This window comes from Hippoglossus hippoglossus, chromosome 10, assembly GCF_009819705.1.
Source record: "Hippoglossus hippoglossus isolate fHipHip1 chromosome 10, fHipHip1.pri, whole genome shotgun sequence".
Classification (NCBI taxonomy): domain Eukaryota; kingdom Metazoa; phylum Chordata; class Actinopteri; order Pleuronectiformes; family Pleuronectidae; genus Hippoglossus; species Hippoglossus hippoglossus.
Window position 1 is genome coordinate 23,285,934 of NC_047160.1, and position 13,607 is coordinate 23,299,540.

Here is a 13,607-nt window from a genome sequence, read left to right on the forward strand (position 1 = left end):
ATTTAAATGATTGGAAAGTGGAGAGAGGGAAAACAATGCCTTTAGGAGAGATTACTAATCACTGCAGCAGGTTCCCGCGTCCTCTTCCCGGAGCTCTCATCCAATGTGAAATTGATTACACATCAGTCAGAGTACAAAGAAAAACCGTTTGGACCGAGCAAGGGACACGATTCTCTTTTTTACTCCTTCTTTTGGCTGCTGTTGATCTGATATTGATCGCCTGACATTGGTCAAATATCCCACTCTGCATTGCGGATAGATGCTGATTGGGTGTCGAGGGGTTGTCTGACAGGACAGGACAGGGCGCATGAATGAGGCTGATTAGGGCCGTCACCCACCAGGGATGTGCCATTGATTCGAATGCCTTTTTCTGTGATTGGGATGGAACAGATGCTGTGATTGTGAACATTAGCTTACCTACACTGTTTCTGCACAGGCTGCTCCCTACGTATACCAAGCAATACGAGGCAGCTGCCACTTTAAGATGGTTTGTACTGTATTTTGGCTCTTGTGTAGGGAATTTACTCCCTGTAGTTTGGCTTTGTTCGTCTATAAATTCAACATTCCAGCAGCGGAGGAACTTGGCAAGGACGATGTGCAGTTTCTTTTCAGTTAATCCGAGGATGCGAGGAGGACCACACAGAGTTTCATGTGCTACAGTAAATAGATCCAAAGACACCCTATGTCTCCTGTGAAGTTACTTTTCAAAGTTAACAAGGTAGCTGAGACACCCTGTCGAATCAATGCAGAGACTCGGTCAGTTGCTCATGAATATTGTGAATATGCCGTGTGTGAGCAGTCCGCCACTGCTCCCCCCCTTTGCCCTGAATGAAGTGGATGAGTGTCGGGAGCTCTTACTTCACCAATATCCAGCTTCACGAAAGAGAGAGCGGCCTTGTTTCCAGGGACTAAGAATAATTGGCGTGTTTATACAATCAATGTTAGAGAGCAGTCATCCTTCTCTGGGGAAATATGAACACTAGAGCACCACCACCTGCTCCTGCCTTTAAACCGAGCTGTGCATTCTACAAAGGCTCATATGACTGGTTTCAGATCGTGCCCTAATTGTGATTCATGTTGCATTTACTGTGAAACGCTCTATTGTACATGTCAATATTTCACGTAAATGGCTGTGATATGTTTTACACTGTCTTTTATGTTGACGTTGTTCTGTTACAGTACAACGTGATTTCATGTCACTTAATGCACTATGTGTGCTTGTATTTTGACATTAAGAATTAAGATGTGCAGTAAAATATGCATTTGCTTCAGACTCGTAATTGTTTTTGCTGAGAACATTAAAGAAACCGTCCCTAATTATCATGCAGCTTTTCATGTTCGTCCTCTGTATATTACTCCCACATGGATTCACCGACCACCATTATTTTTTCTCTTTGCCAAATGAGACAGAAGACGCTTGATGGATCCACTTCCACGGAGCACAGTTATTCCAACAAGAAGCACGTGTTGTTAAACGAGGCAAAGTGAAAGAACAGCTAAGTAAACTGATTTCCTCACATCTGCTGCCTGCTGTATGGAGAGCGTAAGAAAATCTGCCCAACAACACCTCTAAAATCTCACTAATTAAAACACCATACCTTGCTTGTGCCTTTTTTATCTGCACAAAAACTAAAGAATAAAAATGAACATCGAGACTTTTGTTGTGGTGATTAACAGCAACTTTCCAAAGCCTCCGCTGGTTCCCTGGAAACTACTAATTTACTGAGATTTAGTGATGTGCGAAAGTGGAGAGCTGATATCTATTGATCTCATTTTAATCGCCACCTGAAAGCAGATACAGAAGCAGAATTTGCTCGGGTGAACCAGCTGTCCTCATAAAGTCAACAGTTTATTTGCTTAGCCAATTAATTATATATGTCTGAGTTCATAACTTTTTCTTTGCGGGTGTTTTGATGTATTTTTGAAATCTTTTGAGTCTGAGCTAGTGATGTGAAAATGGATATTTTACCAACCACGTCAAAAAAACAAAAGGGAATTCCCTAATGATGGGAGGGATCTGGTGGTTCAGACTTTCTTAGCAGCCGCTATTTGGCAAATGGTCATTTCCCACCTAGCTTGAGTCTCTTGCTCAGTGATTATTCAGTTATCACGCTTCTTCCATCTTGAAAAAGCTTTGTTGAATAACTTTTACGTTCTATTCTTCAAGGTCTTCAATAACCCAGATATTGTCCTGTGCTCAACAAGTCAGGCAGAACACTAACACAGGGTTAAGCATTCGTGTCCCATGGAAGTATACTGTACTACATAGGATGAAAGCATACGAGCAAAGGGCAAAGAGCGAGACTCCCAGCATCCAGTGCTCCACACATCATCCTGCATTAGAGAAAGGTCACACGAGCGCTCACCTTTGTAGAAGCACTCCTCGCTGTGCACGATGGTAATCCTGTGTCCTCTGAGGCACGAGGCCCTGTGGAGCTCGCAGTGGTTCTGGTACAGCTTGCCGTCCGAGCCGCACACGGGTTTGTAGTGCGGTTTACAGTGATCCAAGCACTTGCAATCCCCTTGGCCGGTCTCATGGTCGACGACGCAGTGACGCCCCAAGCCACAGTACTTGTGTTCACACGGACCTGGAGAGCCATTGTGTCCCATAAAACCTGCAGGAACACATAAAGAGAAAGTTAGTACTTTTCGTCTGTCCACAACAAAACCAGGAAGTCAGGGTTTCAGCTCTTATGAATCCTCATCGATGGTTGATGGTGTTTTTCTCAACCAATAAAGTGTCAAACGCACAAATTATGCAACTCAAGATCTCTACAAAGCATCCACAGTGGGAGGGATTCAAAAAATACAACAACTAAAACAATCTGTTCATTTCAAAACTAATATCACCAAAAATGCAATGACAAGAAAAACATCTCCTGTTTTATCTTTTGACATTTGCAGACGTAAGATGCAATTTTCACATTAATGTAAGCACAGTTTTATAAATGTCGACACCCACAACTATTATTTAGTCTCTTTGGAAAATATAAGGCTAAATAACCAAGTGAGGGTATATTCCATTTATCATTTTTTTACTCAATATATATATATATATATATATATATATAGATGAATGACAACAGCTCCCCAAAAGTAAAGGGAAAGGGTCTTGGTAGCTGTCTGCTGTATAGGTGATAAAGCCTGCCTCCTCTATGTTAGCACATGGGACATGGACCAAATTAAGTAGACATGCAAATAAATTATTGCAAAGGTTTCTCTAATTGTAGCCCACTGATGTTTAACCCCTGGGTAAAAGCCCCAGAGTTACAATATACAAAGTTTAAAAGCCCCAGAGTTTAAGGCTAAGGGGCTAAGAGAGAGAGGGCGGTTCAGTGTCTCACCTGCTGCACCTGTGGGATGAAGCAGTGTTTGTGTTCATGCTAACAACAGCTAACAACTAGCAAAGTGAACCAGATGATGATATTCACGTCACTAAAGTAGCTTCACTCATTTGTTAAAAGTCTGTTTTACGACTGTATACAAGTGTTTAGACAGTTTTAAAGTGTTTAGGGAGCTGAGCACAACTGTTAGCCTGCTGGGTAGCTGTCGGTTAGCATCGCTGCTAACATGGTGCTGATGCTGTATCTGTAGAGGCCTCACAGAGCGTCACCATTGTTGTTTGGACAAAGCAAGAGACCGTCATTGAACTGTGACTCGTGTAAGAAACAGCTCTGAGGTAACACACACACACACACACACACACACACACACACACACACACACACACACACACACACACACACACACACACACACACACACACACACACACACACACACACACACACACACAAGACATTAAAGCTCCACACAAAGGGTTTATTCTGTTTATTCCTGGCTTTTGTTATATTTTTGTTATAAATGGGCCCTTACATTTTAAAGCTGAAAAATGTAGCCTTGCTTTTGTGAATTGTTGTTGGTGCAGTATTTCAATAAGGTTTTATTCAGAGAGAATATAAGCTGTTGACAAACCTTGTCAAAGTTGAGTTACATTTTTCAAAAGTTTGTGTCTTGTAGTTTAAAGGTGCCATAAGGACATTGCTACAGATACAAGGCTACTTGGCTATTGCATGTTATTTGGTTGAACTAACGTGTCTTAAACGTAGTGATGACTGATTATATTTTAATCTTATTTCGTTAAGTAAATCATAAAATTATGTTATTATCCTCTTGGTTGTAATTATTAATAGTATAGCAATAAAAAAATAAAGTAAAACATGGGAAGGTGTAAACTGTATTTAGCTGAAGAACCTGCGGCACTGTTCCTCTTGCTAGGTGATGCACAGAATACACTACAGATGTGTTTATGTTTCTGATAAGTTTGGTGTTATTTAGTTATTTGGTGCCATTAAAAACAGGGTAAAAAGCCATTATTGAAAGCTTCGACTGACGCATGATTGGTCGAGCTTTTATTTTGATACCACAGCTACACACCTAGATCACTACTCCACAGATTCTGGCTCTTATGACCATCATGGGTGCAAGATGGCCGTGTTCCTACCCAAATATTTAGCTTTAATTTCTGTATAGTGGAAGGAAGTGGAGACATGTCATTCATCTCCAGGTTAAGAAGGAGGGAGCAGTCCTGTTTGGGTTTTACAGTGTCCAATATGTCCTCACACAAAGTGACCTCTACAATGACAAGAGGTTACATGTCATCAAGTATTCATCAGATCCGAGGGCTGAGGAGTTGAGGGTGTACGAAATGAAAAGAAAAAAACGAGAAAGTGAAATGTGGGAAAAGTGTCCTTGAGTGAAGCGTTTTTTTTGTGACTGGCTCCGGGATTGCGGTTCTGCAGCGGCCCCTGAACTCTGACCACAGCGTGGAAGAGGCAAGCGAGGGAGAATTTCCCAATGGGGATTAGTGGAGTGGCAGGAAAAAGAAGCTAATCACGGATCCAAACACTGGAGCTTGTAGGGTTTCCCAGCAGCGGTTGAGAAACAGCGAATAGTAAATAGTATTGGAAATAGTATAAAAACTTCATGAGAGGAATAAGATGTGCTGTTGGACCGTGAAGTCGAAGTCACACTTTACGAAGAACGGGACTTTCCTTTGAGAAATCATTAGAGTGAATTTGTCAGAGTTGAAGATTCTGCCTTTTCAACCTGTTTGAACACGGGCCACAGATCATTCTGCACAGTGAACTACATCAAATATATTGGCTTTTTAATGGCTGCCGTCTCACTCTCACATCGCCCTTTGGAACAGTCCTCCGGGATCGGAGGGGGAACGATGAGCCGAGAAAAAAAACACACAAAAACTCAACCATCAGAGCGGGAGGTCACTCAGAGCTTTCACGGGCTGAAGGGACAGCTTGCGATGAATACACAGAAAAATGATTATAGGTTTGTCCACTGCTTAATCCCTTTTGTGCAAAGGTCATTGTATTTGCAAACTGTTAGTGTGCAGTCCTTTAGAAAACTGCCCGTGTAATGAGAGAGCAATAAAAGATATACATTGCAGCATTTAGTTTTTGTGTCCCAGGACAAACGGACAATTTAACGGCCGCAGTGAAAGCAAAACTGTTCAAACTCACACCCTTAACGAACTGAACGTTACACACACCAGCACAGCGATGAGATGAATAAAAGCTGTGACACTACAGACTCGCACTGCACAGACTCATCACACAGTTTCACAAATTATTTTTTAATGAACTCAGAATAAATCAATTATCATGTCCTGTGCATATTAAGTTGAGAGCATATGTTTTATCGCTTTAAAAGAATTAGAGCGTAGATAGAGACATGACTTTGGTCTAAACCCTTTTTGGGGTTCACTTGAATGAACACAAGCAAAGACGTGTCCAACTGTAAGTTGCTTACATTGTTTTGCAAAACTTTATTCAGCTAAAAAGTTTTTAGCCATAAAGAATGCAAACCATTCAAAGTGAAAATATGTACCGATTTTTAACGTCAGTGTTTTTCATTTTTTCCCCCCTCAGTATCAATTTAACTTAAAGCTAATCATGGTTTTATGCTTTTGCAACTCAAAGCACTTGTGTTAGTTGATGATCATTCTTTATAATTTATCAATCAATTCTGACATGAAGCATTAGATGGAATGTGAACCTAAGGCACAGGTGAATAGGTTTTTAAATCCAGGCGTCCACACCAAACTCCTCCAAATGCTGCCAGAGCAGTTTCCTCCCAAGCAAACAAGCTAATGCAAACCATTTGCACATGATCGTGATTTGTGGAGCGCTGCACTGCATTTACTTAAGATAAGTGTCCAACTGATATGCAAATCTCATGGAGATATAGAAAAATAATTCAACTGAGGGGCACACAGATTGGCATCCACACACTTTACTCTCACGCTGCACACACTGTTTCACCACTGACCAATAAATATTGACTAGGGAGCAGCGCTTCGTGGCATTAATTACAATCTATGATGCATTTGGCTTCGAGCACCACGGTCTCCTGATATATAAACTCAGTCGAAAAGCAAGATGAACAGCCATTGTGCTCAGCCTAAACAGATGGTTATGGCCAATGCGTTCCAGCAAGGGAATCGCTCCTGTGGTTGAATAGATAACACACTAAGGAGTCAGCATCCGCCGCTGTTGTCTCCGGTTTAAAACACACACACAAAAAAAAGTTTCTGCAGAGCTGTGTCTAATCATACCATCATCTAAACGCCACATAATTGCAGGGTTTGGGGTTTTTCTTTCAAATGTGTAAAAGATGCATTTCAAATCCTCCTCGACATCACTGAGAATATCTGTATTATTAAATCCGCACTCATTTCTCATTTGACAGCTACGTGGCTTTCAATTAAAATGTCTTCATGAATTTCTGAACGCTCGGTTTTAGCAGCTGGACGTCGCGGTAAACAAGCCGACTTAAAGCGGTAAGCCTTGTTCACATCCAGAACATCTCCCCACGCGCAGGCCCGGCATTATCCCCCAGCCATCACGGAGGATTTAGACGAGATACAAGTGTGGACACTGTGACCCGATTGGAGCCGGTCAATTTGCTAGTTTATTAATTCCCCGCGGTTCCCTGGCATAACGATTATTCAGTGAATTTGTGTCGCACAGCCAGGCATCCTCTGCCACCAGCAGGGTCAGCGAAGGGCGCAGTCGTTTGTCATCAGTATGCACGTCCAACCGTCTGGTCATCAGCTGACATCGGGGGACAAATGAGGAATTGTGCACGGCCTTTCATTCATCGATGACCTATTACTTTTTCAGAGCGTGGAGAGAAATACATGATGTGCGGTGTGAACCCGAGGGCTGTTATGAGAGTTTGGGATTGTAAGGATGCACTTAACACACCTTCAAGGAGAATAGATCATGGTGAGGGTGGAGTGATTCAGTGTCTTGCTCAAGGACACTGCAGCAGCAGCAGTGGCAGCAGATGCTTGTTGTTGAGGCAGATGGTGGGTTTGTTTATACCGTGCATCTTAGTTGATCAACAGATATGACAAAACAATGGTATATAACCCTTTGATATGTTGTGATTCAATGTGGTTTCAATGTAGGAAAGCTCTGTTGTAATAGTTCTCCTTTGCACAAAAGAAAAAAACAGTAACACAAGGAAACCAAAGGACGATGCAGCAGAACCAGGCTTCCGGAACACTAGCATATTTTAAAATCTTAACAGCAAAGCAACAGAGGTGAAGCATCACTGTCTGCTTGTTGCAATGAGGACACTGAATATGTCTCAGTTGGAAATCACTTATTTTGCTGAGAGTCAGGTAGAGAGGGTCGTTCAATAACCTGAGGGTTGCTGGTGGTTATTGCAATAACAGCAAACTACAGGTGTGATGTTTTGATATGAATAACAGATCTATGCTATACTTGACGACTATGGCACAGAAACTCACCTTGATTATTTATTTGTCATCAGGAAATGACATAACCCTCAACACCCTAAAAACCTAAAAGTGCAAATCAGTCGGTGCTATGACAGTTAACCTGAGGTTGTAATATTTCTCTCAAGAAACCCACAGTATCCAAAAGCTTCACTCACGACCTGATAAACATAATTCTGAAGTTTCATGACAAAGTTTCAAATGTTTTTTTTGAGTTCTGCTCAAGGAACTAATTTATTACAGATGGACAATATCCCTGCGGTGTTTGCTGAGGGGATATTTTAGAGCTTGCTTACTCAATGATGAAAAAAAAAATAAGTAGATGTAAAAATTCCCAGTGTGAATAGATTTAGATGCAGAGCAAATTAATCAGAATCGTCAGTCTGAGCATGTAGGCAACACCAAGGTCCAGACATATGTTAGTCCAGTGTGCATCATTTGAAGGGCATGCATAATGAGGTGCACACCGTGTGAAGGGATAACTGACGAACATGGACAAGGCCAACATGATCAGATTGTCATCGCAGATGAATCAAAGCCTCGAAAATATCGCAGCTCGAGGAGAAACACGAAACGGCCTAATGGAAACTGCCCTTCACCAAATGTGTAACAACCTGCTCTCTGTGAAAAGCCATCCCAAGCTGCCTTGACATCTCCGCCGCTCAAGCTGAATCTAAATACTCACAACCACTTAAGCAATATGCCCCAATATTCTGAAGGATGTTTACTCTGTTTCTCAACAAGTTCTCCATTTCCTTTCTCTGGCAACGGAGAATGTTCGTTCGGTGCCCATCTGATGTTTTCATTACAGCTTCACAGAGTCCTGGGGGGGGGGGGGGGGCGGGCCGTGTGTGGTAAACAACAGTCGGAGGCACTGAGCTCCCTCCATGCACCGAGTTAAGCTGGCCCACAAGGCCCCGTGAAGGGGAACAAGGGGGCTGCAAATCAGAATAAACAAATACTGAAACAATACAAAAACTTCTACATGGCACATAAACAATGTCACGATCCCTCACAAAAGCTGACACGTCGATGGATTACGTTTTTTTGAATGTGCATAGGTGCAAAGGGCTGTGAGGAGAGAAGAAGAAATAAGTTTAAAGTTTAATGCATTCATGGCGAAAGGTCTGAAATCATGAAATCTGACTTTACCGAGGGTTTTGTCTAACAATCGCTGAATTAAATCGTGACCATTAGGACTGCGTCGGAAACACTGAGACCCTGAATGTCGCCCATTTATTGACAGTGAATTATTTGTGACATATTTATGGAGAGAGGAATTTAACGGCCAGTTCATTTTCACCCAGCTTGAGTTATTGGTTTGCACAGTTTTGCAGATTTCATTACAGATTTGCAATAAGGGAACGATTGGTTTTTAAGTTTTTTTTCATTTCATAACAGGTAACAACCATCGGACGGTGTTTTGAATATGCAGGCAACCCTGAAACATGACAGGTGAGGTTATAAATCAAAGCAATGTCTCTACTACATAATATCCAGCTGGTAAAAATAGCACCTCCATGTGTTCAGTAATGAGAAATGATAATTTAGTTTTGTTTGGCTCTGTGTAGTTATCCTTGGGCCATCAATTTCGAATTCATGCCCAAAAAACTGCTGCACCGCCAGAGGACACACTCTATAAGGGAAATAAAGCTTAAAGCTATTTTACAACTTCTGTTTCACTTCGCTTCTCAAGGTTTTACTCAAAATCCGCAACTCCCAACGCCCCCTGTGTCAAATGGAAGGTTTGCCCAGATTAAGCCTGTTCCGTGTATACGATTGCAAATGTGCATAATCATTTCTGCACACTCAGCTGTCAAATCAGAGAAGCTGCGGTGTTCTGAAATTTTGAGATATGTGCAGAAAATTCTCCTGAAGTACCCTTGGCAAAGATCCTTGGCAAATTTCAGAAGATGCAGCAACTAGCGGCGTTGTTATCTTCAGCTTTACGCATGTCAATTCAATCTGCTATACCTGTCTGCCTCCCAGGTGCAGCCGTGAATCCATCACCTGCTGAAATGCACTTCCTCTCTCCTCCCCCCCCACCCATCATGTGCTAATTTGCAGCACTGTGACAACACTTTCACTCCTGGTGGCATAAACAACTCGTGAACATTTTATGAGAAGCTATTTGAGGCACAGGAGCTTTTTCAAACCTCTGGAGCCGGCGAACCCACTATGTTTGAAACATTGATGACTTCCCTTCCACCTCAGTGGGTGCGTTACATCGTCCTCCCTCTGAGATGCAAAGCACAAGTCACATCTGTTGTGAGGCCATTTCTCAAATTTAGTAATTTCACAAAAAATCAATCACAATTCGTATAGTAGACGATTGGAAGTAGAGAGTATAGAGCTAGTTTCCTGCTGTTGCATGGCCGGAGTGGATACTGTCTTTGTAATTAATGTGGCCATGTTCTTTCTTTTGCTAGTTTTGTTTTGTTTAATGAATTCAATCAAGCCCAACTCCGTGTGAACAGAGGATAAGTCCTTGGTGTCATTAATAAAGAGGAAGGCCTTCTCCTTTTTAATGAAAGCTGAGCTCTGCAACCTGCTGATGTGAAACCTTGCTTGCTTTGCTCTGGTTCTCCGCTTTCTAACTATATAAAAAAAAACATTTGATGAAGAGAAAGTGTTGGTTTTATCAATTCAGGCATTTAACTCTGACACGAGGTGACTGAACGGCACTTTGCTCTCGTAAGATGCGGCCAAAAAAATTAGAAGGAAGGGTTTCAGAATAAGAAATACAGGCAGAGAGAATTTGTTACACTTAAACAATACAGGAGATTTTTTAATGCAGGTATAGGAGGCATACATGCAATAGAGGGGTTGTTTACCACTGAGCATTCATCTCGTAGCGCTCGACAAACACAACTGACATTAACAGACGGTGCTGGGTGTTTGTGGAATCTAACACAGCACCACAAATCAAGTCATGGTCAATTTATTCATAATGTGCCGTCTGACACTTTCATCACAAACCACTCAGCAGACTACAAAAGATGTAAATACAAATTAAACTATATATATATAAACTGCACATGGGACATTGTGCAGCTCGTCCATAGTCCAAGATATTAATAGTCATATCAAGGCTGTTCCATAGAGTGTCTGGAAAAAAGAGCCCTCACCGGGTTATCTTTTTCATATCTTATTGTTGTTCGGCTTTGAATCAGAGCTGATTAATTAGGCTTCTTTGACATTCATCCACAAGGAGACTCTTTAATGTTGGAGATAAAGCATTTATTTTAGAATAAAAACATCGGATCTTTGTTTTCCCCCCACAAGGTTTTTTCCATTTATGCAGAAAATAGGGTCTGTTATCTCTGTAAACACTTTGTTCTGGGACATAAATTACACCCACTAAACCCTCAACTGCGATTTCTGATGTTCTAAAATGTTATTTTTGTATTTGTACTAATTGCATGTGCGGTTCAAACACAGTGGAAAAAAATAATGATTTGCAGAGATTATCCGGTTGGTTAATGCGTTTACCTATATTCTTCCACTGTAAACCCACTGAGACAAACAGGTAACATCCAGTTTGTGTTTATACAAAAACAGGTCATCACCTCACGAAATTATCTTGATCATCTGGCCACAGCAAAAATAGCTGCAAGACAACCAAGTGGAAATAGATCAATAAACCCTGGAGCCACTGGACGTACACAATCACAAAATCTAAAATACCATAAAGAGCGTCCTGCCCCTCCCAACACAAAATGTTTGATTCTATAAGCCATGAACATTATCTCACACCCCCCCCCCCATGGCAGCTACTTCACCACCAACTGAGCCAACAACTATTTGTAGTTTCTGTTGCTGCCTAAATGTCATTTGAATCAGAAAACAATGACAAATTCGTCCCATGGATCTTTTCAGAAGACAGTTGCTCACGTTCAACCTTTTCCTTCATTATTTTTGCATGATATGAATTATGTAGAGAATCTCTTGGTATCATGCAGTTGACTTCATATTTTTTAGCCAGTGTTCATCGTCACTTGCAGGGGTTGAGGCTCAGGGGATGATGGTTTAGTCAATTAATGGAAAAGTGGGAACAGTAAATTAACCTGAATCTACTTTGATGATTAAATTATAATTTGTAAAATGCTAAATATTTGCTGTTTCCATCGTCTCAAATGTGAGGATTTAATGATTTTCTTTTGCTGTGCATGATGATAAACTAAATGTGTGTGTGTTAGTGGAACAAAAACATACCTAGAAAGTTGAGATAATCTTTCTAATGGAATTATATAAGACATTTTTGGCACATTAAACTATCAACCAACATGTCCCTCTACTCTCTTAGCCAGATGTTCTTTTTAATTACTATTAAAGGGCATTTTTATTATTTATAACGTCCTTCAAGAACCGTACTAAATTACTAAATGCATATTATCTACGTGTCTGTCCTCAATATGTTGTAAATTGAACTATAGCTTGTGATCTTTTGTCTCTTCGGAGAGGCGTCTGATGGCAGATGGTATTGAGGATGGTGATGATAAAGATGCTACTCAGGAGGTTTTAGCCAAAACAACTTGCTCGAGCACTTCTCACCGTTGGTAGTGCAATGTATGGTGTGTGAAGACCATTACTCCTCCCTTGTATCAAACTCTGCTGTAACCCGACATGTAAAAATAAGTCTTGGAGCCCAGAGGCCCCCCCCCCCTCGCTCCACGAGACACAATGCGGCTGGGACGTCCATTAATGGAATAAAAACGACACTGCATATCCATCACTCTAATGTGCACCTGCATTTTATTGAGTTACTATTCTTGTTACTCTCTCCTTTTAGATTTTGCAATACACACGGTCATAAAGACACTGAAGTCAGCACCTGTGCATAAACATCAGCAGATGATACACTATTTATATTCATTCACCTTTTACAAGGCATTTAAAGAGGTTAGGTGACTTACTATGAAATGCATGGGATGTACAATGCATCAATGTGACACACTTTAATTCTTATAAAAAGAAAACAACACAAGAGTTTATTCCATTTCAGCAACAAGACTGACACCCTAGAGTGTGTGTTTGTGTGTGTGTTTGTGCGTGTGTGTGTGCTAGTCCTTGGCTGAGTGCATGTGCTGCAGAGTGGATACGAGAGCACCTGGCAGCCACTTGGCAACTTTCCGTCCCATTTCATTCCCACGCCTAATGACTGAACGTGGGCCAGGCTCCTCTCTCATTCTGTCCACATCGGGATGCAGCACTGAGAGCATTTCCACCAACAAGCCCATTTATCAGAGACTGCTGACTAATTGTAAGCGCCCCACGCTTCACCCATTACTACTTCACATTACAGTGGGCTGTCTGGTTGGGAGGCAAACGGCAGAAATCAAGCAGTGTCTTGTTCCATGTTGGATATTTGGGGTTTGCTTTGTTTGATTTTTACATGTACTTGCAAGTACTGCTATCTGTATTTCATTCATTTTTTTGTTTAAGTCTGAAATCCCAATGATAATAAGGTTACACAAGGGGGGGGGGGGGGGGGGGGTACAGTCCTGGGAGTACATAGCTCCAGGTTTTGCTCTGGGGTGAAACTCATATCGAGGCTGCAGGGTTGCAGATAGGATTCCATTGATCTCGTGAACAAACACACAGCTGTGTTGTCGAGAGGCTGAATTACTGTGGAATATTCTCCGAAGGTAATTCAAGCAAATACCTTGTTTGTATAAACAATGAATTTAGTTCAATTGGTTTAAAATGTCACTGAACCATTTAAAGTAATTAGCATTCGATGATAATTGCAAAGCATTAAAAGCTCCTTACAGAAACAGTTA

At 41.4% G+C, this 13,607-nt stretch overlaps 1 protein-coding gene across 4 annotated transcripts in view; it reads right to left on the reverse strand.

The window, feature by feature from the left end:
• fstl5 (follistatin-like 5) overlaps window positions 1-13,607 on the reverse strand; it is a 156,486-nt gene that overhangs the window by 101,883 nt on the left and 40,996 nt on the right. For all 4 annotated transcript variants that reach the window (XM_034598348.1, XM_034598349.1, XM_034598346.1 and 1 more), the window contains exon 4: window positions 2,367-2,615. In XM_034598348.1, the coding sequence (XP_034454239.1) occupies window positions 2,367-2,615 (249 nt within the window). The remainder of the gene's footprint in view (window positions 1-2,366; window positions 2,616-13,607) is intronic.